Raw genomic sequence first — 25,121 nt, forward strand, 5'->3', positions numbered from 1 at the left:
GGCCTATTGTATAGAATATATTTTGGCATGGTCTATTATACTGTATAGTTGTTCATAAGAACACAAAAACTACTCCACACCATATCCTGTAGCATTAGGAGGTGTTTGCCAATATGTGTGTGTGGTTTTGTTTTTCAAAACAAAAACAACCGCCACATCAACCGAAAACCCCCTTGATTTACCATCTCATTGATGCCATGTTACAACTTCATAGAGTTTTTCCCGTGCCGTTCTTTGTCTTCGCCTTGAACATTTTCCGCTTAGTACTGTTTCCCTCATCCACACTCTCTGGATGATATGCACCCTACTTCCTGACTCACCCTTAGTCCATGAGAGCTCTCTGGTCTGCCAATTCCTTTTAGTTAATGCATCAGGAAGTTAGATCCCTGTGCTGTACAATTGGTGAAAAAAATAATAAGTGCAGAAATAAAAAAAGATATCAATTACATACCTAATCAATAGAGATATCTCGTGTTTATGCAGAAGATGAAGATGTAGAATGAGTGAATATTGTACTAATTATGACAATGCATTCCACAGATGGCATGCAAATACCATGCTTTTTATTCACTTTGGAAAGAGTACAAATACAAATATGTACAGTGCAAATACATGCAAAATAATACAAAATACAATATTTTGCACTCTACACATTTGTATTTGTACTCTTACCAAACGGAGCCTAAAAATCATATTGTTTTTACTACGAGTTTTTACAATTACAGGCCTTGAGTCAATGCCTTCACTCTTCATAGTGAGGAGCGAAATCCATTTTAGAGTAATTGATTTTACTGTACTGGTGTTTGCAGCATGGTATATTAGATGACAGAGCAGAGGGCGCTCAGAGTAGTTTCATCCCATAGTACCATGGAGGGCTAGAACAGAATGGTGAAATCCATTTTACAATTATGTAGTGTTTTTACAATTACAGACCTCGAGTCATTGTTTTTACTGCGTGTGATTGGACTGTTAAATCCATTTTATGATTTTAGAAAATTAAAATAAATAAAATGACAGACAGCATTGTGATTAACGAAGGGTTGAAGTTTCCATCCTCCCATTGGCTGAGATCTTCCTCTATTGCCTGAACTAGGGCTAGAAACGGATGGAATCAAATTGGATACAGGTAGATCAAAATTTGTTTTTGTTTATATTTGGATTTGAATCTGATCTTATCCATTGGATTTATATTGGACCAAATTGGGATTGTAATTGGATACTTAATAGTATTCATAAACTAAACTCAAAATGATCAAAATATCTTATTTATTTTGGATAAAATTAACTAAAAATTACTTTTGATATTGAATATCATGGACAAAATGAGTACAAAACAATTTGTTGAAAACACAAGCATATGGCTCATTAGTTAAAATAAAGCATTCAAACCAATTTTACTAATAAATAAAATTTAAATATATGTAAGCAAATATATTTAAATTGAATCAAATCATATTGCATTGGATAAGGGTGGATCCTTATTTAATCCAATTATAAGTTGATAGAATTAAGATTATCCTTGACCTGATTGAATTTGAATATGAGTTCAGACAATTGGATACCATTTCCAGCAAAGGAACTACGAACTCAGCTCAGTATAATGGGCTAAAATGGGCCGTGATATGACATCTTATGATCTTGTGGTTCTTCTTCTTTTTCTTCTGGAGTGGGGTGGGGTGCCTGTTCCTCATACCCATTAACCCCCGAACCCTGGTGGCAACAGGATTTGATCCCAATCTTGCACTACAACTTACCGGAGGTATGATCTTGTGGATCTGTCCCTTTTTCCCATTTTAGGCCAGATCCTTATTCTCCATTCCCCTTTCCGCATGAGTCTTGATCTGCTATGCAAACTCTTGACTCTATTCACAAGCAGGGATCAAAATATTGATAAATACCAAAAATTGGGTATTAGTGCATATTGATAGATCGGTCTTCTTCTTCTTCTTAATATTATCAGCCTGAATAAACTCTAAATAGGCTTAGAGGGATTTTTATTGATAGACTTAACATTTTTTAATATGTTATTGGACATATCGTATCGATATTTTAATTCTTACAAACAAAGACACTACAATCGCAACATACAATTATGAAATATATATATTAGAGATGTGCGGCTGTAGTGTTTTTGCATGCAGCAGGGTCCGGTCACTTCGCTTTCTGGCTTTTCTCCAATTCAAAGGCTCTCAAAGTAAATAAGCTAAAAGCCTAAAAAAGCTGATGTTAAATTTGAAGCTGCAAGCCAATTACAGACTTTTCTTTGTTTCTTCCTGGTAGAACAATTATAAACTTTTCAATCGAAATGCCAAAGGCATCCTTAATATGACTTGGAATATGCGCTGAGGTGGGCCTCTTGGGCCCGGGTTAGCAGAATGCCCGTATTACGACTGCACATGTGGTAGCCCACAGAAACATTAAATCATGTCCTGCGACGGCCCAATAGAACAGGGATACGATCCTTGTTTGTTTTAAATTCAAAACACCGATGATCCGCTTATGAATCCGACGAATTGGTGGTTAGCACCAGTGCGTTGCGTGAACCGATGCCCGAAACGGGTGTTCGACGGTCGGACCGTGCACTGCACGGCATGTATGCTGCAATTTTGGTGGAGACCTACTAACAATTAGGCCACGTGGACCTGGCGTCCTTGTTGTTGGTGAGGGTCTGAGCCCTGAGGGACCATCTCTCTGCCTCTCCATTTCAGTGTCTTTCACTTTCTGTTTATACGGAGATTTTCTGACATGTAGACACATGAAACCGATCTGGATCGTACGCAGTTGGCCCGACTGTGGACCATCTAAGGACAAAAAACACCCGCATTATGGGGGCCACCACCAAGCACTAGTGCGTTGCTCAGTACTCTCCTGTTCTAGCTCTCCATGCATGTCCTCCTGCCTCTCCATGAATGCCACGTGGCAATCATACCCTGCGCATCAACGTCGTGTTTAGGCCACGTGTGCACTAATAATCGAATAGAGCTAGTGGGTCGATGTGATATATGGGTCCCACTTATATGGATATGGCGTGGTGTATCCTTATTGGCCTTCATTACCAATGGAACCGTGGGTGCAGATGCCATCACAGTCTGAAAGCCTGCAGTCGTCGTAATTGTACAGATTTTTATTTTTTAATAAATAAGATATATTATGAAGGAATACGAATAAGAAATACTAAAGTAATGCATCGGTCAAGCTCCTTAGACCGTTTGATTATAATCCATCCATCAGTTCTTTAGAAAGGCCCCACACGTTTGGATTCCTTCATTGATTTCCGCTCCGTGTAGAAGCGTGACCGCGTGAGACTGTCACGGATTTACAGTTGCCGAATCATCGGCATTTCCTCGGCAATGCCGGAGTTGAATGGTGACGGATGGAATCATAGGCCGACAGCATCCGGTGTTCCGCACGTCGGCGATAAGTCCAGGGCTACGCGCGTGACAATGGAGAGTGAAAGAGAGAACCGATGTCACGTGAGGGAGGAGAGAGCGTCGTCGAGGCGACAAATATATAGGTCCAAGTAAATGCGACAAAACCGTACTTTAAGAACTGTTAATGGATAATTTAATAAATAAAAATTGACTTCCTAAGTTACTTAAACTCCAGTTAAATCCGGTTTGGTCTTTTTTATACGGGTCGGTCTAAATCTGTAGGACTCTTGTACAGATTCTTTAATTAATTAACTTTAATTAGGAAAAAAAAAAGGGCGAAAGGACTGGCATCTTTGAAATATGGGGAGATGCAATTGTTTAAATTAGAATGGTGTTTGGCATCTGTTGTTTCTTTTTGACCGTTAAGTTTTAAAAACTTGCCACGTCAGCATCTAGTATCACCATAAAAAAAATCCCATTTGTGTCCATGTATGCGATGGCAAATTGGCAATGTGTAGATTTTATTTATTTATTTATTTATTTATTTTTTTTACGTTAAGAGGCTGATCCAAGAAGATGCTCGTGGGCTTCCCATTTGTAAAGAATTAGGTCATCTTGTTGTATTTATTTCCCTTTGACAGTGGTTAATATAATTTCAAGGTGGCTGCCCCTTGTTATGAAGTAAAGTTTGGGGTTAAAAAATATATTAAGCTGTGTTTGGAAATGATGTAAATAAGTATGAATACAAATATGTAAAGTGTAAAATGTCTCATTTGAATTGTAAAATGGCTTAGTTTTGCACTAATAAATTTATCTTCTTACCAAACAGACTTTTAGCTGCAATGGTGGAAATATGAATTTCAATAAAACATTTTTTTTTATCAAAAACCCACTTGAATGCAAATTTGCTTCTTTTTATTGATGCACTTTTACATCTTATTATCAATGTAAATATGCATTAGTCTGTCATTTGTTAATGCATAAATGTAATATTGCCAAACACATGCAAAAGTGAACTAAAGTGTAAATTTACCTTAATCGGGATTTACACTCCATTTGCATAGTTTCCAAATGCAGCCTTAGGAGTTATTATAGGCATAATATCTATGATATATGTTCTCAAAAAAATCTATGATATATATGATGTGGCACTAGGATACAACTTAGGTTGGGTTTAGAATTTGTTAAATTTTTAATGGGCTAGAACTCAAACTTGAGATAGATATAGTTGAAATTCTTGTGGAGCAACTTTTATGTTGCACAAAAGATAAGATTGATGCCAAAAACATATTAAAAAATCGACTTTTACTATAATGTGGAAAAATTTTTACTACACCATAAAGCCAAGAAATTGAACCAATCGAGCCATTTGTCATTGTTGTTGTCATCAACTACAACATCTATCGTCTAAGTCTTGTCTCAACTATATGGAGGTTTAGCCATTGTCATCCATCCAGGGTGATATCCATTATTAAATTATTGACGCTTGAATCATTTCTTATACTTCTTCCATCCAAAGTCCTTTTGTGTTTATCATTAGCTTTTCTGGTCTGAAATCACTTTTTCTAACAATGGTTATAAATAGCCTCCTATGCATGTGACTCAATCGTATCAGTCTACTTTCTTTCATTTTATCACTTGTTGAAGCTATTTCTAGATTTTTTCATAACTCATGGATCACATGCATATGTGACTTGCTAAATTCACTGGATTGCCAATTTCACAGATTGTGTCAAGCATTTGGGTAAAAGCATCCCTTAAATTATCAGAAAAACAAAACACTTTCTCTGCATGACCATATCCTAATTGCAATTCAAATATAACGATTAAAAAACATTGTGAATTTGTGATGTTAAACACCCTCCAAAAGTCCAAATAGATTATTCAAACACTTCTTAGAGGAGGCTCACCTCTTATAATAGACAACAAAAAGTACTTATTTTTGAAAAACAAAAACACTCCTATGTTTTATGATTGAGAGAAGAACTTTTCTTTTGTCAGGATTGCCCGGCTTATCAATATAGAGGTCCCCAACCCCAAACCAGTCCTTATCCATGACGGTTGTTGTGGTCCTCCCTCCTCCGTCCGTGGCCCCACCATTCGATTATCATCTATGATAATCTCATGATGTGATGTAACATGTCACATCATATACATAGTAAAGTCATCAATCCATGATTGAACAGATGGCGGTGGTCCATACTCTATGGCGTTGTGGGGATCAAATTGATGATGTGTATAGGGCTAATATGATATACCATAATTGCAACATGTCAAATCGGATAGAATTTAGCTATACAGCCTATACTTATCCCAGCAACCAAACAGTCGACCTACTACGATGTTGTTTACTTGGTTATGATTTTATGAGAATTGAAGAAGAGGATCACGGTGGGTTCGTGAAGATCGAGAGAATCGGAGTGAACTACTCGAAGAGCGGAGCTGGGAATAAATTTGTCAGCTTGAGAAGTAAATGTGGGGAGGGAAAATTGAGTAATAAAAGGGGGCATAATAATAAAGAATAACGACCCGAACACCTTCAACGGCACGGACATCTTTATTGGGGAGGTCCCACACTCCCACCCAGCAATTAACTCCAAAGCCTCTTTAACAACTAATGAAGTATACCTAGAAAAGAAAGCCACCCTAGAGTCATAACTATGGGGTGTTTCATTTAATTTCAAACTCATCACGCTTAACAAGGCTAGCTTATTTATTTTTTATTGCCACGTGGCAATATTAATATGCGGTCGATTGGTGTCGTTACTTAACCACCTTCTTAGAGGGATTTTTAAACTTGGATGGTGGTGCTGAACCGGGGGGGGGGGGGGGGGGGGGGGGAGGGGAGGGTGATTCAAACTTGATTGGGTGATAATAAGTTAATAACAATTCATCTAGCCGTTTGAAGTTGAACTTAAACTAAGGCTTTCAAAATCCTGAAGGATGTGTTTGGCATTGAGGTTAAATCAACCTTACTCATATTTAAAATATAGAATTTGAAAAATAAAAAATAAAGATTTTGATTTCATCAACTTACCAAAAACCTTGCAAATAATTCAAAACGCACTAACAATCACAAACAAAAATAATTTCTTGTACGATTGATTTATGGCACTCATCTCCTTAAAATCTATTCACTTGAGTACTCTCTTCAACTGATGATACAAGATAAAAACATACTTGGTGCATCTTCCAACAATCAAGACGCCCAAAAGATGTAATGAGCTTTTTTCTAATTACTGTTTGATAAGTATCAATGGTCTATTACTGTCTACTAAGCTATTAAACAAAAAAATTTAGGCGGAAATACTGAAAGCTTATTGAGGCCTTGAGGGCCAGCTTGAACTTTCATGATCTTTCTGGGTGTTAGTATTTCTGGCTTCTGGTCTTTCTTTTATTGCCAAATAAAAAGACCAAATTCCAGTCTTTCAAGCTTTGAAAAGTACACAAAACCACGGGAAAGACTTGACAAAAGACCTACCAATTCTACTCAAAATTTCTACGGAAAAATGATGATGTTCCAGACCTCGATTAATATGGTATAATTTCGTATCAAATTCAGCCAACTGAAAATGCAAATTCCAATTCTATGTTAATGAAATAAATAACTAAACAAGGTTTTTAATATTGGACCAGACAGGGAACCGTTCTAGGACTAATTCCTAGGTCGAACGTTCAGACCATCCGTTGCAAATGGATGGTGCACTCTGACTTAAAAAAATAAAAGACTAAAAATTGTTGTTTGGGTTGATGTTTTGACCATCTGAGTCAGCGGATCGCTGGCTAAATCAATAGGTTTTGGTCAAAAAAGCGGTTACAGAATTGGTTATTTGACCAATTCCCTTTCTCCGGTCCGACCGTCTAGTCTGGTCCGATTTTCAAAGTCATGTAAGTAAATAAAGGGAAATTGTTTAAAACTCACTATAAGTTTTCAGCATCTCTTAAACTCACTACAACTTTTCAAAATGTCTAAAATTCACCATATCGTTAACTTGATGTTAAATAGACTAACGTGTGTTAATATATTACCATTTTAACCTCCATAGAAAAATATAAAATATATATAAAATAAATTAGCGGGTGTTAATATATTACAATTTTAATATTTAGACATGAAAAAAGGAAAAGTTCAAAAAATATTTTCAAATATAAAACATACAAAAACATAGAAATTACAAAAAAATATAAAAAGTTATTTTCAACTTATAGAAACTATAGAAATTGAAAAGCAAAATCAGAAAATAAAAATTGTAGAAAAAACACCAAAGATTATAGAAAAACACAGAAATTGTAAGTAAATAACAAAGATACAAGAAAAATTTATAGATTGTAGAAAATAGAAAAATGTAAAAAAACAGAAATTAAAAAAAATATTGAAAATTATAACAAAACACTAAAAATGCAAAAAAGAAACCCAAGAAAATTGAAAACCGAAAATGTCCATTTTTCCTCTAACCCACCAGTCAAAGGTAATTTGGTCATGAAAATTTTCATTTATAATGACATGGACACCTCTGTTAAGAAGCATTAACGTGCACTAAAGAAAGGTGAGTTTTGGAAAATAAAAACTTACTCATACAGTGAGTTTTAGACATTTTGTGAAGTAAAAATGTTAAAATCTCATGATGAGCTTTAGACAATTTCCCATAAATAAATAATAAATAGTATCTAATTCTAATAACAAATAAATCAATTTCATTTATCCCAATAAAACACAAATATCCAAAAAATTTATGAGATGGCCAAATCAATGCTTGAGAAAAGCTAAAATTTTGTGAAACTGAATCGTTATCATCATCTTACAACTTTAAAAATCAAAGAATAGCCATTATTACACATGATATTTCCTAAAAAGGCGTTTCCAAATTATTCACCCTTCGTTTGGTTGGACAAGTCCGAAAAGTGATTTTTACAAAAAGGAACCTCGTTTGTATTATGTTTATGCTTTGGTCAAAATTACTTCGAGGAAAGCAATTTTCTTTCTAAAAATAACAAGGATTTTCTCATCCTCCTAACGTTCACCAGGCATTTTGCGAAACATGGTTTCACGTACTTTCATGAAGAACAAACAAATAAATTTAACCAACGTTTCATTTGCCAAAATGATTTTGAAAACAGCCTTCTTTTACGAAAACGAGGAAGCACGCTCTCTGGTACGTATATGCAAGCCTCTCTCGCAGGTCCGGTCGCTCGTTGGTGGAAAACCGCTTTCTCCAAAACTGCCAATTGTCGGACAAAACAGCCTTCAACCAAAACCGCTTCTCCCTCGCTTTAAAAATCAAAAAAGCTGTTTTTTTCCTTGTTTCCTCTTTTCAAGAGAAGAACAAGACGAAGAGGTAGAAGGACAATGTCGAGCACACGGAGACCGAAATGGCATCCTCCGCCGCCTCCTAGCCCTAGAATCCTCCACCTACCCAGAAGAACTCGCCGGAGAGCTACCACCAGACAACTCAAAGGAAAATCGATCAGCATTAAGGAATCGGATTCTCGCCTTAACAAGTATGCAACACTTGAAAATCTGCTTGATCAAGAGCGAGCTTTCTATCCCACTGTTCCTGTTGTTATCTTGAACACTGGAGATCGTGAGACGAGAGAAAGAGTTGATGACTTCGAGTATACAGAGAGGATGGATAACCGGAGATGCAGTAGGAACTTCGAAGACGAGAAGTGGAAGCTACAGGCAGAGATTCTTCGAGCAGAGTGTAATTTTCTGAGAATGGAAAGAGAGGTTGCGATGAAGAAGCTGGAGAAGAATCGCGTTCAGATGGAGCATACTCTTCGATCTGCAGTAGAATCATTGATCTCTGTTCGTCATTTTTTTTGTTTTTCATTATTGTTTGGATCTCGTTGTTTAAATCTTGCGCTTATTTTCTTCCTCGATTGAATCCATTTCCAATGTTCTTGATCGGCTTCTTTCTTTCACAGGGGAAAAAGAAGATGTATGAAGGAAAAAGCGTCGGTGTTATGTTGGAAGAGGAAATCAAAGATCTGAAGGAGAAACTGGAAGAGCTCCAGAGAAGCTCGTGCATTAAGGATTTCGAGTTCCGCAAGTGTACTAACTTCGATAAGCAAACAACAGTTCTTCAAAGACGATTAGAAAAACTAGACGGAATATCGGAGGAAGAATGCGTGAAGGAGATTCGAGAAATGGCAGAAGCCAGTTTGACGATCAGTAAGAATTATAGGACCGAGGAGTGCTTTGTTTCAGATAGAAAGTCTCGGTTCGCAGACGTAAGATTCATTACTGATTCTAAACAGCTTCCTTCGTCTTACTTTGTTTTTCTTTTCGCTTGTCCTTCTACATTAATTGATTATTCTTCTGTTCATTTCCGTTTGCAATGCTTCATGTAAGCAGCTTTTTCTTCTTACTGTACTCTGTGGTCGATCTCCATTAATGGTAAATACCTGATTTGAATTAATTTATTTATTTTGATAAGAAAGAATTCCTTGCAGGTGGAGAATCTGAGGAGGAAGATGGAAGTATTGTCGAAGGGGATGCTGGAGAGGATGGAGGAGGAGTACAGGTCGATTCTCTCGACAACCACAACCGCAACTGCGAGTGCTAGTAGCTCGGCTGCCAGCTCTGCTTCTACTTCCAGGCGCATCGAATTTCCTGATTCGTCTTCTTCTTCTTCCATTACGCGACAACAGTTTCCTCAGGCATGTTGATTGTGGTGTGGAGAGTTCTTTCCCTTTATTTTTTTTTTAATTAAATAAAAGAAAATGAATTTGAACTTCGGGGATTGGGCGGTTAAGGCTAGCATGCGCCTGATGTGATTCAGAAAGGAATGGCCGTACGCCACGTGGATACTCAACTCCCTCTCGGAACTTAGAAGAATCACGCGAAATGTCAGGCCGGTAGGACCCATTTGTACCGTTGATGGTTCTCATGGATGGTAATTGTTGTCTATAGTTCATCGTGCACGTCCGTTAAGTGACAAACACAGCATACGCCGACGACTTCGGGAAATCAAAAAGGAAACGTGTAGGAGTTCGGGATTTGTCGTGGCCTTTTAGCTGGACTGTCGTGTTGAGAAGTGGTAGTTTAGTCCACATGCTGAAATAGTGCGGGTGTTTTGGGAATTGTGTAGGGACTGTTGCAATGTTGTTTGACGGAAATACCCTTTCCATCACGGCCTAATGTTAAGGGTAGCTGAGTATTTAAGTGAGATTGTTGGGTGAAAGTTGCTGCACGGCACTCTCTAGTCTCTAGTTGGTATGGTGAATCCGTTATTTCAGTAGAGTCAATTCAAATTTAAATGATTAAGATACCTACTTGACACGTGGAAAATTATAGGGTTAGTAGTTCTAGGCAGCTGTAGAATGCAGTCCTCTCTAATTGCTGGCAATTTATTCATCTCGACATCGTTAGTGATTTAGTCACTGTGAATTTTGTTTCCTACAGGAGACGATGTTTGGAGAGAAGGGGTGTACTGGGCGTTGCCGAGCAATCGTTCGGAAGATAGTGGAGCAAGTCAGGGCCGAGACAGAGCAATGGTCTGAGATGCAAGAGATGCTGGGACAAGTTAGGGAAGAGATGGAGGAGCTTCGGGCTTCTCGGGATTTTTGGGAAGATCGAGCATTGTCTTCTGATGAACGCATTCATTCCCTCCAATCCGCTGTAAGCTCTCTGCCTCCTCCCCCTCCCCTGACATTTCATTTAATTTGGTAAGAGTAAAACTAATTGGGTTATTGATTCGTTCATTATTAATGTTGTTAGGTGCACGAGTGGAGACATAAGGCTAAGTCCGCCGAGACAAAGGTGGCAGAGCTACAGAAACAGATATGCGATCTCAGTGCTGAGCTCGAAAGATTAAAGACTGAACAGAAGGTGGAGCCACCTAAGATCAAAGGTTTAGCGCCATTGCCTCTGTTGATACAGATGGAGAGGGAGAGGGAGAGAGAGAGGGGGAGAGAGAGAGAGAGGGAGAAGGAGAGGGAGAGGGAAAAGGAGAAGGAGAGGGAGAGGGAAAAGGAGAAGGAGAAGCGAGTGTTGATATGCCGATTGAAGGAGAATCATCAGAATGGCTGCAATGTCAATAAGCAGAACGAAGGCCTGGATGAAATCCAACGAAGAGGGAGAGCTTGCAGTGGTGGGTTTATTGCTGCAAAGCGGCCTCCTCTTCGAGATATAGGGAATTCTTCACCCATTTTGAGGCAAAATAGTAAAGCAGTGTTTCCTTTGTATTCCCCCGAATCTTTGCCTTCAGAGAAAGACTTTGAACTGTTAAGGATTAAAGAGTAGGAAACATGCTGCTAGCATGCTGGCTAGCTTACAATCTCTTTTAAGCAAAGAGAATTTGTTTTTTTTTTTTTTCTTTCTTTTTTTCTTTTGTTGTTTTTTGAAGTCGTATTAAATGTAATATCTCTTTTGATGAAGAATCCGCGTAGAATTCAACCATTCAAGAGAAGATTATACTTGCGCTCACACCATTTATAAACTTACTACTAACTTATTATTTTTTCCAGTTCCAGGGCATATTCTTGTAAGAGAAGAATGTGTTTGGTACCATGTGTTTTAAGCTGAAGTGTTTGAGCTTGAACCATGGTGTTTCAAGCTCCATCGGGAGCAGAGACGAAGAGATGTTTTGACATAAAACTTGAAGTATAACATTTTTTATTGGGAAAATTTTTGATCAGTACTCTACACTTTGGTCTCCCAGCTTTAAAATGCTATCCGCCGTTAACCATCTGTTAAGTGGCATGTGAAAACACACAAATGCCCTTCAAATGTTATTTAATTTTCTTTATTAATCATCTGCTAAAATTAGAACCAACTATTCAAATTTTCATCACTGCGATAACACTTTTGTCTTTTTTCCCCTTTAAATATTTCTCATCTTCGGGCCAAAACCAAAGCAATTTATGGGAGAAAAATTTTCCTTTAACTATTGTGATTATCTTATCCAATGGAAAAAGAGAAAAGTCTCTGACCACCATCACTGAATAAAACTTGGAATTTTCTGTTTTTGACAACTTGCAAGACTTTGTGAGAAAAGCAAAGTCGTTCCAAGTGTTTGTGACAGAGATCTTGGGCCCTGTTGTAAGGGTTTTGGTGTTTGTGACATAAAGCTTAGGCTCTGTTTCATCTTCTTGATCAGGAAGAAGATAAATAGGGTGTTTTATTTTTAAAAATAATTTTAGCATTTTCAAAAGTCTTAAATCTCACATAAGGTCAGGTGATATATATAACTGCCGATTTATTAATGGCATGTACTAAATTATGTATTTTGAAAATTTGAATATTGAATTATCACATTTTAAAATTTGAGATCAAATTATCACTCAAGCCAAAATACAGGATCGAAAAATTTCACTATTTTATTATTATTTCAAACAAGTAAACTCCATAGAGTGCCAAACAGTACACTCTGAACAAAACCCAATGCAAGCTTTGTTGTTTCGGTTCCAAGTTGAATCCACCAAGTTTTTTTAAAGTTAAAAGTCAAATGGCCTATGTGGTGCTGTGAGCCAGTGACAATGTTTTAAACCTTGATGGACGCTTCTAAACAAGCTCTTGGTTGGTCCGCGAGTTATGTTTGGCTGTCTGCTGACTATGTACATAGCTCCGGGCTAAGGCATTCTGCCCAAAGCCCTATATGTTCTCATTCCATAAAGGTTTAAAAAAACTCAGTTGAGCCAGCCGTATTTGCATACGGTGGCTGGTAGGTAAAGCTGCAGTAGTCCTACCCTATTCATTCTTAATTGGGCAAGTCGGTTCAGGGTCGAGGCTGAACACATCACACTGAATCATGGATCGAATTCGGTAATACTATCTCAATTAATTGGATTCGGTTTACGGTTCGGATTAACCCAAACCTGCACCAACCCCAACCCGTTTGACATCCTTAGTAGTAGGGGTATAAGTAGGCCGGGTTGGGCTGCGTCAAAGAATTAGGCTTAAGGCTCAAACCGAAATTAAACCCAACGTCAAGTCCAATCTGTCTAACCTGGGCTCAGACCATATAGAATTTGATACATTTGAGTCGGGCTTGGGCCCAGGCCAGGCTTGCTTTGGTCAATCAGGTCACAAAATTTGTTGTGTATATGCATGTTTGGAGTTGAACTTGCATCCTTACCAGGATCAGGAAATGTAAATTTTATTAAATACCTACTAACTGAGTTTGGAATTGGATGCAATATAGGATCTAAATTTTGTTGATCTAGATGATGTTAATCAGAGTGCGAATGTTGGGTAGTCGGGTACCCATTGCTCATCCTCACTGCAAATGCAGGACATATAGGGGTGATCATTTGCCGAGCTTGGCAGTTATTGGTAAGGGGACGGGCCCTGCCCAACCCACAAAGCCCGCATATTTTGGTCTAGTATTGGGTGGATACAAGCCTGGGCCGAAAATTTGTGGGCTGGGCAGGGCTTGAGTTCCAGGTTAGGAATGGCAACAGGGCAGGTCCCTGTGAAAATCCCTATTTTCATTTTCGTTCTCATCCTCGCTAATGGAGACTAGGTTATCCTCATCTCCGTTCTCACAGGGATCCCCATTCTTCATGATTTTTTATGATGTTAATCATTTTATTTCTATTCTATTTTAATTAAAAAAATAAAAATAAAATAATTAAAATTTGCAATCCTATTAGAAAAGATTCAAACATATTTAACCATATTTTTAAAAATATTAATATATAGATGTATGTATACATATATATTGGGGATCCCACGGGGCAAGGATCAGGGTCTCTGCGGGGTGGGGAGTGCTCTCCCTGTCCCCGCCCCATTCCCACTAATGGGGATGAAAATTTTCCCATCCCCATCTCTGCCCCATTCGGGGTGGATTTCCGCAAAAATAAAAAAAAGAGGAAAATTGTCATTCTAAATCCAGGTGAGAACGAACACCCCACCAAGGATATATGCATAGTATTGAATCAATTGTCGGAGTGTAACCCTGAACTGTGGGCCTCCATTAATTGGCATGCGATGCTTTAAGAGTCCGAATCTACTGTTCACACCAACCTCACAACATGTTTTAATCCCCACATCTGGAATATCTCTATATTTGTATATCATTATTTATGAGGAAATGCTTCCAATTGTGGGATATGCTATGAAAACGGTGAGGTTCACTCTGTGAGGATGCAAATCCCAATTCATGCTTAAGTACTTAATACTTTAATAGCATTTTGATCCGTGAAATCAATCCATTAAACCAAAATTTCATCGTTAACATCCTCTTTAACACTCCTCTTATGAGTATGCTGTTGTATGATCAACACAGAGGCCTTGTGTGAAAAGTCATTAGAGGAGAGCATATCCCCGATGGGGCCCAACTCTGGAAACTGCTGCCACTTATCAATCCCTACCGTCAAAATGGAATTTACCCCGCCCCCCCTCCCCACAATGAAGAGCTCGTAGGACGTCTTCATTCGTCGTAGCCTATAAACCATCTCGGCCGAATTTACTACGTACCTCTCCTCGTACCCAACCTGGCCTGTGGCTACGCGCCTCTCGTAAAACTGGGCAAAATATTCATTATCCAGCTTCATCTCCTCTTCCATCTCTTCCATCTCTCTGAAGGATTCAGAGAAACGCAAGCTGCTACCCAGGATCGAGCTTGTCTGATCTTTGGAGTCGTGTAGGAATCTAATGACGGTGAGGTTGACTCCAGGGTGTAGTGACACACGACTGGCGTAGGCTAATGCTTCCCAATCATCTCTGCCTCCGATGAAGATTACGGCGACGTTGAGGGATGGATGCGAACCTGAATCCTTGATGTTTTTCATTTGGAGTCCCTTGTCGACGAGTATTCCCACGGAGCATGGGGCGTGTCGTAGAACCTGTTGGACATCAAATCGTACATCGGTCCGTTAGCTGGTAAGTTAGTGTACTTTGTAAACTATCAATCGAGACTGGTCTGAAAGAGTCCGGATCTGCTCCAGAGCGCGCCTCACACCGACCTCACGCATATTCTGGATGTACATCGAAAATATCTGTCATATTTGTGACTGTAAGGTTAGTGTGAGGCGTGCTTTGAAGAACAGATTCCAATTTAGTCTGAGTCTCCGGGACAACAGGAGACTTATAGAAATGTCAATGAGTGAGAACAGATTAGCTGTAGGGTTGGTCTGACACAAAAACACTTGATTATGATTGTCATCTATAATTACCTATATAATATGACAAATTAGAAATTCATTTTTTATGATATAACCTAATGACAATCAATAATAAACTGTTTATATGTTGATTAATCAAGTTTTTTTTTTAATACTGTCTGGAATTTATACGTTTAACAATAAAATGTACCAAAACTTACAAGAAAAAAATCATGAAACCTTCATATATTAAGAATTACATAATCGGTTTGGAATAGCAAAAACTAGTTAAAATCCAATCATAACCGAGATTCAAAACATAGAACTAGAAGCAGTATAATCAGATCGGTTTGATTCTATCGGGTAGACCCAACCCATTGAGTTCTACGTGGCATGACAAACTACAACTCCCAATTAACATTGTATGTGACGTAATTCTTATATAGGGGTGCAAGTCAATTGGGTTGGGTCGGGTTTTACCTCAATACATATCCAACTCTAAGAATTGGGCCTAGAGTTCAAGTTTGAATTAAGCCTAAGGTTAAGCTCGAACTATCCAATCCGAATCCAATCCATACTAAAATTTGATGTGTTCAAATTAGTTCCGAGTTTGAATTGGGTTCAGTTTGGTCAATCAAGCCACACTACAAATACATATATATATGTGTGTGTGTATGTGTTTATGTGTACATATATGTATTGTCTATTAAAAAATATGCATGTATACATACATATATATATATATATATATATATATATATATATATGTGTGTGTGTGTGTTGTTTATGTGTACATATATGTATTGTCTATTAAAAAATATGCATGTATACATGCAAATATATGGGCTATCTATACATATATAAGGTTAGGCCTAAGCCCAACTTAAAAAAATAAAAAGCCCAAACTTTTAGGCCCAGGCCCAGCTTGAATATAAAAAATTCAAGCCTAACCCATGTAAAATTGCAGATTGGATTGGTCAAGGCTTGGGTTGGGCTGCCCAAGTTGCACCCCTAGGCTTATATGCCTCAATTACTGCCCATAGTAGTAGGATTACTAAGACTGGTGTAAGTCAAGCAAGTTAGGCAGAGTTTAAGCTCAATTGTAACCAGCCCTAAGAATTGTGCTTAAGGCTAGAGCTCAAGCTGCTTAATCAAGTCACACTAAAATTTGACATTAATTTATATGTTTATGCATGTGTATAAAAATATAAATGTATGCAAATATGTATTCATATATGGATGTATGTATTTGTGTATAATTAAGCTGTGCTTGGATTGAAAAACTTGAAATAAGGTTGGGCAAGGTTCAGGCTATCTACGAGTTAGGTCCAAGTGCATCACGAGGACCAAAAAATCTAAGCCCAGTCTGTATAAAATTACAGATTGGGTTGGTTTTGACTCGGGTTGAACCCCCAAATTGCACCCCTAATGAAGAAAGCTCACGACAATTAAGGTGCCATTGGGCAAGTCTTTTAGAAAGATCTTCTATCAGCCCATGCAATCAAAAGATGTATTGAGTTTTTGGGGTCCAAAGTCCGTTTAGCAAGTGCCTTGGCATATTGGACTTTTAAAAGGTTTCCTAAATTTGGCATTTTTGGTAATTTTTATCTTTTCACACATGCTTTTATGATTTTACCCGTTTTTTATTATCAAATGAAAAGACCAATTTTCGATCTTCTGAGAACCCATAAGACCGTAAAGAAAGACTTACCAAACACACCGCAGAGTAAAGAAATTGTAAATTATGGTGGGTGTGTTAGTATGATACAAAGTAAATAAGATTAAAGCATGATAAAAGAAAAGAAAAGAAAATGATTAAATCATTAAAACAGGATTTGGAAAAGGGGTACCTTACGGTTAGCATGCCTGTAGCCAGCGAGATTTTTCTCCACCCTCCCGTCGAGCTTTAGATTCTTGTGGAAGGGCAAGATGATGAAAGAAGCCACCACGTCCTCGGCTATGTTGCAGATGTCTCTGTGCATGTTATCGAATGTTGAGAGGGCGATTACCTGGTGGAGGTGGATCCCCTTACCACTCTTAGCCATGTATCTTTGCAATACATTTGCTATCTGCTCTCGCTGGTTCATGACTGCCTCATCGAACACAGTCACGGCGTCCGCATCCTTCCCGCCGCCGAGCGTCGCCGCGGTATGCGCATTGAGCTCGATCATTTCGGTGGCAAAAACAGTGGCTTTTGACTTCACCGCTCCACGAGAGACCTCCATGATGTTGATAGCACTGGCCACATTGTGAGGCCCGTGGAGGCACAGCAGCATACGTATTTCGCTCAGTGGATCTTGCCACTGAAGTGTCATGTGTTGGACCTGCGAACGCTTTCGTGCACGACTTACGATGAATGCCACCACCAGGGGGATGTAGACTATGGTCAGCACGGTTGCGAGTATAATCTGCATGAAGTTGCTAGCACAAATCGCTCCTACCTGCTTCCAGTCTTTCAATAAGGAACTTGCAGTTGCTTTTTTATTCATCATTATTCTAAGTAGAATGGTTGTTAATTGAACAAATCTTTAAGAAATTGAGTGATTTGATTATCCTCTTAACATATTTCCCGATTGAATTAATGGTCCTTACACCCACCTAAGGGTGTTAATGGACCTCCAGTCCAAAATCAATTTGGACGGATTGAACGGACCAACAACACATTAAATTGGACCAATCCAGTCCAAAATATTTATTAGATTGGATTGGACCTAGTCAGTCCATAATAAATTTATATTGGATTAGATTGGATTTAAATAATATCCGGTCCATTGATATAAGATAAGAATATAGGTGTCAATGGATCAAGTTTGGGTTAAAAACAATCTAAATCAAAACGAATTTGAACAAATTGGATGGTCCAAACATTGAATTGGACCGGTCCAAAATATTCATTGGATTGGATCTGGTCCATTTATAATGGACTCGCATTGGACTGGATCCGATTGGACCAAATCCGGTCCAATTGACACCCCTACCTCATAGCACTTGTAGTCATGCACTTAACAATATTTTTTTCACGAATGAAAACATATAAGTATTTAAAAAAAAAAAAAACATACAATTATGGAAGATATTAATGATGTGTGACTACAGTGTGTTCTTAGGAAGAAATCCAAACTCCCTGCTGCCTCCAGGGTTGGGGTGTTAATTCAAGGGGTGGTTGATGGGCTACCCTGTTTGTGTACAGCTAAGGGTGTTCATTATACGATTCAAACCGAAAAACCAAATTTAACCAAACTGAATTTGCGGTTTGGTTTGGTCTAAATTTATAATGGTTTGGTTCAGTTTTGTGAATTTAGAAAATACAGTTTATGGTTTGGTTTATTAAATTTTATGAACCAAGCCAAACCATAAACCGTAAACCGTATTAATATAAATATATATATCTATATATATATATCAAATAATATAATTTAATAATTTAATATTAAATTTTAATTTTTAATTTATAATTATGACTTTCTCTCTCCTCTTCTCGATACCTAGCCAGCTAACCTTTTGTCCGCTGCCGCTGGTTTAGTGTTATCGGTCATACCTTCATCGTCCGACTTTGCGGTAAATGCTCTCTCTCTCTCTCCCTTATTCTCATTACCTGATACAATGAAACCCCAACCGTTCTCGCCAACCCACCATTTTCACCAACTGACCGCCGACCACTCCACCACTATCGCTACTCCCGTCTCCCTCTCATGATGTCATCTCTCTTCCAACCTTAACAAAACGCCCTAACCAAGGAGGCCAGGAAATCGTCTTCCTCTGTTCTACCGATGAACCCTATCCGCCCTAGTCCGGCGACTTCAGCCGGCTGCTGCAATCTCTTTATTATCTTCCCATCTCCTCTTTAGTCTATTCTCTATTATTTGAAAAAGAAAAAGCCTAATGGCCCACCCCCTTTCTCTCTTCTCTGATTGGTGACGATGGGTCAGGTCTATCCAACAAATGGACCCAATTAAAATGATTACATGGGTTTTAGTTCCTAGTTTTGTCTCAATTAGTCAATCATATTTTGTTTGGGATAGGATTTTTCTGGATTTTTCTTCTCCAAAGTGATTATGGTGGTGTTTGGGATTGATGCTGATTTCTCATAAATCGATGCCACATCAGAGTCACATCAGTAATTATAAAATTGTTGATTATTTTACCATTTGGTTGGCTGATTTCTAAGAACTCGGCTATGAAAATCAGTTGGAAATCAATTATTAAAATGAGGCTTGCAAGAGATGGGGATTTCTCTTTCTAGGTTGATTCTGATTATTTTTGGATGACATGACATCATGGACAAGGAGAGTTCCCATAAATACAAAAATCATGGTGATAATCAATATCAAATAAATCCATAACTGATTTATGAGAGATCAATTTCTCTGATTTTTGAGAAATCAATTATCTCAGAAATCAGAGATTTTTAAAAATTCTCATAACAGAACTCAACACCCACCCCGAGCATCTCCTATTTAACCAATAAAATATAAAAGTTTCTTGTAATTTGTTATTATTAAAATTTTGATTAAAAACACTTGTTTGAAATTTATAATTATTTATGATATACCAATTTGGAACTTATTTTTTGATAGTATATAGTTTTCGGTCTCTTCTAGTACTATCAAAAATAAGTTCTAAATTGTTTTAAGTATAGATGTCAAAGTATAATGTACAACCCAATTATTCTCTTTAGGCTGTGTTTGATTGCAGTGCAATTTTATTTGTATTAATACAATTGCATGGGAGTGCAAATAAAAAAAATGCAAATTCTTGTTTGACTTTGTTTTATGTTTTACTTTATTCTGCTTCATGTCATAATTTACTTCATTTTTACTGCAATCAAACAAAATAAACTAAAATTTGAAACACAAATAGATTAGAATTTTGAATTTACACTCAATTCATTTGCACTGCCATAGTTTTGCATCAATACAAATTTATTTGCATTTGATTTCGGTTCTAAGTCTATTTTATAGAACTGATTGGCTTATTAGTTAGATTCTCAAGTTGAACCTTGTTATCTTCAATTTAGAATAGGATCTTGGGGGGGGGGGGGGGGGGGGGAGCTGGACTTACTTCATAGGCCATCATAGAACAGTAGATGTGAAAATGCCCTTTGATGTTCAGAAGCAACCCCAGTGCGATTGACTCCGACCAATTATGCCCTAACATCTTGCCGGAAACCACCGTTCCGGAGACTTTTCCTACAGTCGCAATTAGGAAGATGAGAATTAGATCGGACCATGTACGCAGATCGTTGGCCTTAAAATATTTGAGATTAGCTTGCATTCCCACCCAAAAGAAGTAGATCGGATAAAAGAGCACTCCCAAGAAGTAATTCAGCTTGCCGGTCATCATCTTGGATAATCTCCCCGCTCTCGGAATTATCAGTCCCGTCACGAAGGAGTTAATGATGGGACTAACTGCAGCAAGTGGACCAAAGCAGCAGACTATTACAATTACAGTGATTGCAAGCACCAAGTGAGTGGCTTTCATGGCCTTCCCCTCTGGGTTATTGTCGTTGATCCATCTTACGAAGCGGGGCAACGTTTTCACCATAAGAAAAATCTGGATGATCATTGCAAATACGAGGAACAGAAAATCCGAAAAATAGACTCCCATCTGGCTTGTCGGATAGATAATGAGACCAAAGGAAATAAGGATCAAGGAGACCATGTCTGTGTGCATTCCTGCACCAACCGCAAGCCGTCCAATTTCCGACTTTCCAATCTTGAGCTCGGTTATCAGTCGCGTCAGGAGTGGGGAAGCTGTACCGGAGAGGGCGACCGCAAGGGTTATGATGAATTTGATCATGTTTGGCTCCTTTGCTAGACTGAGCAATGGAGCCACCAAGCAAGCAACGATGAAAGTTGAGAGCATTCCGCTGTAAGCTACCATGGCTTCGCGGGTTGGCCGACGAAACAGCACAGAAGGATCCATTTCCAGGCCTAAAACAAGCATGTAGCAAACCATGCCCAACTCAGAGATAGCGTGCAACGTCCGAGCAATCTTCAAGCGCATTATGATCCTACTCAGGCCCAAGTTGCCGTATAGCAACCCTACCTGTAACACAGAGATCGATGTTTAAAATAAAACTATGATAAAAACGGTGACAGAGAAAACTCTTCAATCTGATAAATACAATGAATTCATCCACTTGAATACTCGTGCCAATCCATCAAGCCGGAGCCCAAATGGTTTTTTTTTTTTTTTTAATGATGTATATTTACCACTAAAATGATTTTAGATCATCACTATGAATCAAAAACTCATATATTTAAAATGGGTCTCCACTATCGAAATTCCACAAACAAATCACACAGGACTGATCAGATTGGATGCTTCCCCAATTGTGGTTTTCAGTCGTAAAGTTCTAAAATTGCAACCATGGTCTGTACGAATGCGTATTTCCTTGATCACCTATGAAATTTCACTGTTTAATCGATGGGTCATCTATTTACTATTCAAATTCATGAGATATACTTACGATGATTTCTGAGATGATGCGAGGTTGAGATATGTGCCTGGTGATGCCGTGTACAATACTGCATGAAACCAAAATAAAGAGGACTGCCACAAAGTATGAAATTACGAAGAAGTGAGCAGTCATGGCGGCGATTTCCTTTGGCAACCGAATGCAACCCTTGGGCGGAGATGGAGAAGCTCCAGCGTGTCCATCCATTGGGTCGGGGGGCTGAGGCGCCTCACCTTTGTTTGTCTCTTCCCTTTTCTTCCCCCCGATCTTCTCCCCGTAATTTTGGCCGGGATGGGCCGGGCCGGGGAGATGGCCGGGGGGAGAGGGATTTATATGTAGAATGATAAACAATATCGGCCGGCGAAGGGTGGTAGAAGAACAGTGCCCTTCTCCCCCTTTAAATATATATATTCTTTTACTCTCCCTGCCTTTGGCCGGGGTAGACGTCCGAGAGATTGTGATGGAGCGGGTTGGGCGCTTTGTCGAGTTAAGAATAGAGCCCCTACCCCGAAAAATCAGAAAATTTTCCACAGCTGTCCGAGCAGAAATACAAATACATACATATTTTGCACTCCACACATTTGTATTTGTACTCTTTCTAAACTGAGTACAAATACAAAAATGTAGGGTGCAAAATATTGTATTTTGTATGTATTTATACTCTTTGTAAACTGAGCTAAGTGTTCACCTGAGTGAAAATGGATTTATCAACGATATCTTAAGAGCTAGAGCCATTGATAACAATAATTTATGTCAAAATTATTATTATTATTATTTTTTTATTTTTAGAAAAAAATTGTAAATTAAAAGAAACATTAAGTTTATATATTCATTTTTAGCTAAATGATTTTTATAGTAAAGAAAGGAAGAACTATAAGATGGATCTATCAATTATTTAACCATTTCATTAATCCAACAACAATTTAATTTGTATTCTAGGTGAATTTTAAGTAGATTAGAAGTTCAAACATTGTTTGATGTATTATTAGTAAATTTTTTGTATAATATGTATATGTTCTAAATTTCCAATATTGTTGATTGTAATATATATATATTATAAAATCCTGCATTACTTATATGGTTATACTTTATATCAACTTTAGATTTATTACTATTGATGTATTTGTGTGATTTGTAAGAATTTCCCTAATGTATTTAGTATATCCATTTCTTTCCACCACATCAGTATGTATCAAAAGTCAAAAGTGTATTGCTATACATATTTGTGTCCAAACTTATGGTTTCAATATACAATACCTCTTTTGGTTAAAGTGGAGGCCATTTCATTTTACTTCTCACAAACAAATGAGACAAAGCCAAATATGGATTAGAAGTAAACCAGAATTTAGACCCAATCTCTTTGCAGTCCAATAATTATATATCAGTGTAAAGGAATGCAATTAAAGGCATCCTTAACAATTTTCCCTCAGCTTTGTGTTTCTCCCTACTTTTCTATCAAATCAAACATGGCTGAAAGAGAAAATCCCTTCAAGTACACATGAGAATTCATCACATGCTCATACATTAAGCCATCTTTTTCTTTTGAAAGCCCACATTAAGTTATCCTTTCACCATAAAATTTTATTAATCATTCTTTGTTAAGCTTCACTTGTGTAGTCATGTTCCTCCAAGAACTTAGGTTGTATTTGGTTTGAAGGAAAAGGTAGGGAAACCTGTACTCTGTATAGCTTTCCCTACCATTTCCTTCAAACCAAGCACAGCCTTAGGCATTTTATTTTATTTTATTTTTCTCTTAAGCTTGTTAATGTTTTTAACACTGTCCTCTCTTTCGCTCTTAACACGGTCCTAATAACCAATATTTTTACAATCATAGATCACAAGTTCACAACTTATCCCCTTTATATTCTCATTTTCCAAAGAGTCTAAATCAGCTTCTGGTGAGTCATTTGAAGGGATACCCACTTTAGCTTCTTTGAATAGCTTATCCAAAGAGCTTCAAAGCAGCTAAACCGGCTTTGCTAATGGTTCAGCCCTTCTAAACAGACCCTAGATACATAAAATGGATTCGATTGGAGATTGAGATGCCATTTAAAACTCAAGAAATTTATTTTGGGTAAATTATAGGAACGACAAAGACCCCTTGAACTTTCACTTTGTAACAAATACCCCCCCTCTCCATTAGGATTCCATCAATTAACTTTGAAAAAGATTTTTTTTTCTTTGTTTAAAGTTTTATAAGTTTCCAAACTACCCTTAAACCAAGTTTAAAGTTTTTCTAAATATCCAAACTACTCTTAATACATGTCTTTTGCTTTTATTTTTTGCCTCCTATCTTTAGAACCTTTAAACTTCGGCCATGTTTGGGAGTGCTTAAGTTAAAAATAAGTGCTTATTCAAACAAGCACTTATTTGCATTTGACACCCAACTTTTTTAAGTGCTTATTTTTTATTTTATATAGGCGTTTGATAGTCTTTTTCTCTAATAAGCACTTAAATAAACATTTGCGACTATTTTGTCTTTCATTTTCTTTCAAATTTTCAAAATATACCCTTTGAAAGCATTTTTATTAAATTACTTTAATAAAAATACTTTTATGAAAGCACTTTTATGAAAGTACTTTTATAAAAACACTTTTATGAAAGTACTTTTACAAAAGCACTTTTATGAATGCACTTTAGTAAAAGCACTTTTACTTTCTTAAAAGTTCTTTCGTAAAAGTGCTTTTATTAAAGTGCGTTCATAAAAGTGCTTTTGTAAAAGATCTTTCGTAAAAGTGTTTTTGTAAAGTGCTTTCATAAAAATTCTTTCTTAAAAGTTCTTTTGTAAAATTGCTTTTCATAAAAGTGTTTTTATAAAAGCACTTTTGCAAAAATACTTTACAAAAGTGTTTTTATAAAAGAACTTTTATGAAAGAACTTTTATAAAATTAAACTAGGGATAATTTTATAAGTAATATTTTAAAATTCAACCAGTGATAATTTTGAAAGAAAAAAAATTGAATAAGTGTTTATGGTATAAGCACCTAAAAAAAGCTGGAAATTTAGACTTAAAAAATAAGTCCTTATTTTTAAAATAAGCACTTATTTCGGCCTTATTTCCCAAATATCAATATGTGCTTAATGGCCTAAATACTGACGTTAATTTTTTTTTTTGATAAACCATAAATTTTGTCGAATTATTCTCTGACGTCAAAACCTATGGCATCTTTTAGTTACGTTGTATGTATTTTATGACATAAGCGACGGGGATGCAGCAACATGCTTCGGTTCATTCTTTTCTA

At 37.4% G+C, this 25,121-nt stretch overlaps 2 protein-coding genes across 3 annotated transcripts; one reads left to right on the top strand and one right to left on the bottom strand.

Annotated features, from left to right (window-relative positions):
- The first annotated feature begins 8,470 nt into the window (after window positions 1-8,470).
- Window positions 8,471-11,799, top strand: LOC148844855 (myosin-like protein). Of its 2 annotated transcripts, none has more exons than XM_088954022.1 (5): window positions 8,471-9,177; window positions 9,297-9,602; window positions 9,825-10,031; window positions 10,777-10,992; window positions 11,092-11,799. In XM_088954022.1, exons 1-5 carry the CDS (start codon window positions 8,719-8,721, stop codon window positions 11,614-11,616), a joined length of 1,713 nt encoding a protein of 570 aa, XP_088810148.1. In that variant the 5' UTR covers window positions 8,471-8,718; the 3' UTR covers window positions 11,617-11,799. The 2 variants fall into 2 exon arrangements, with proteins under 2 accessions (XP_088810148.1, XP_088810149.1); XM_088954023.1 differs by having other exon boundaries at window positions 8,474-9,159.
- Window positions 11,800-14,505: 2,706 nt separating this feature from the next.
- Window positions 14,506-22,290, bottom strand: LOC148844856 (cation/H(+) antiporter 28-like). The gene is made up of 4 exons (XM_088956075.1): window positions 21,892-22,290; window positions 20,481-21,467; window positions 17,270-17,860; window positions 14,506-15,161 (listed from the first exon to the last, which is right to left on the bottom strand). Exons 1-4 carry the CDS (start codon window positions 22,084-22,086, stop codon window positions 14,529-14,531), a joined length of 2,406 nt encoding a protein of 801 aa, XP_088812201.1. The 5' UTR covers window positions 22,087-22,290; the 3' UTR covers window positions 14,506-14,528.
- Between the last annotated feature and the right edge of the window lie 2,831 nt (window positions 22,291-25,121).

Source organism: Nelumbo lutea, chromosome 7 (genome assembly GCF_056320005.1).
Source record: "Nelumbo lutea isolate HS-2025 chromosome 7, American lotus-T2T, whole genome shotgun sequence".
Lineage (NCBI taxonomy): Eukaryota > Viridiplantae > Streptophyta > Magnoliopsida > Proteales > Nelumbonaceae > Nelumbo > Nelumbo lutea.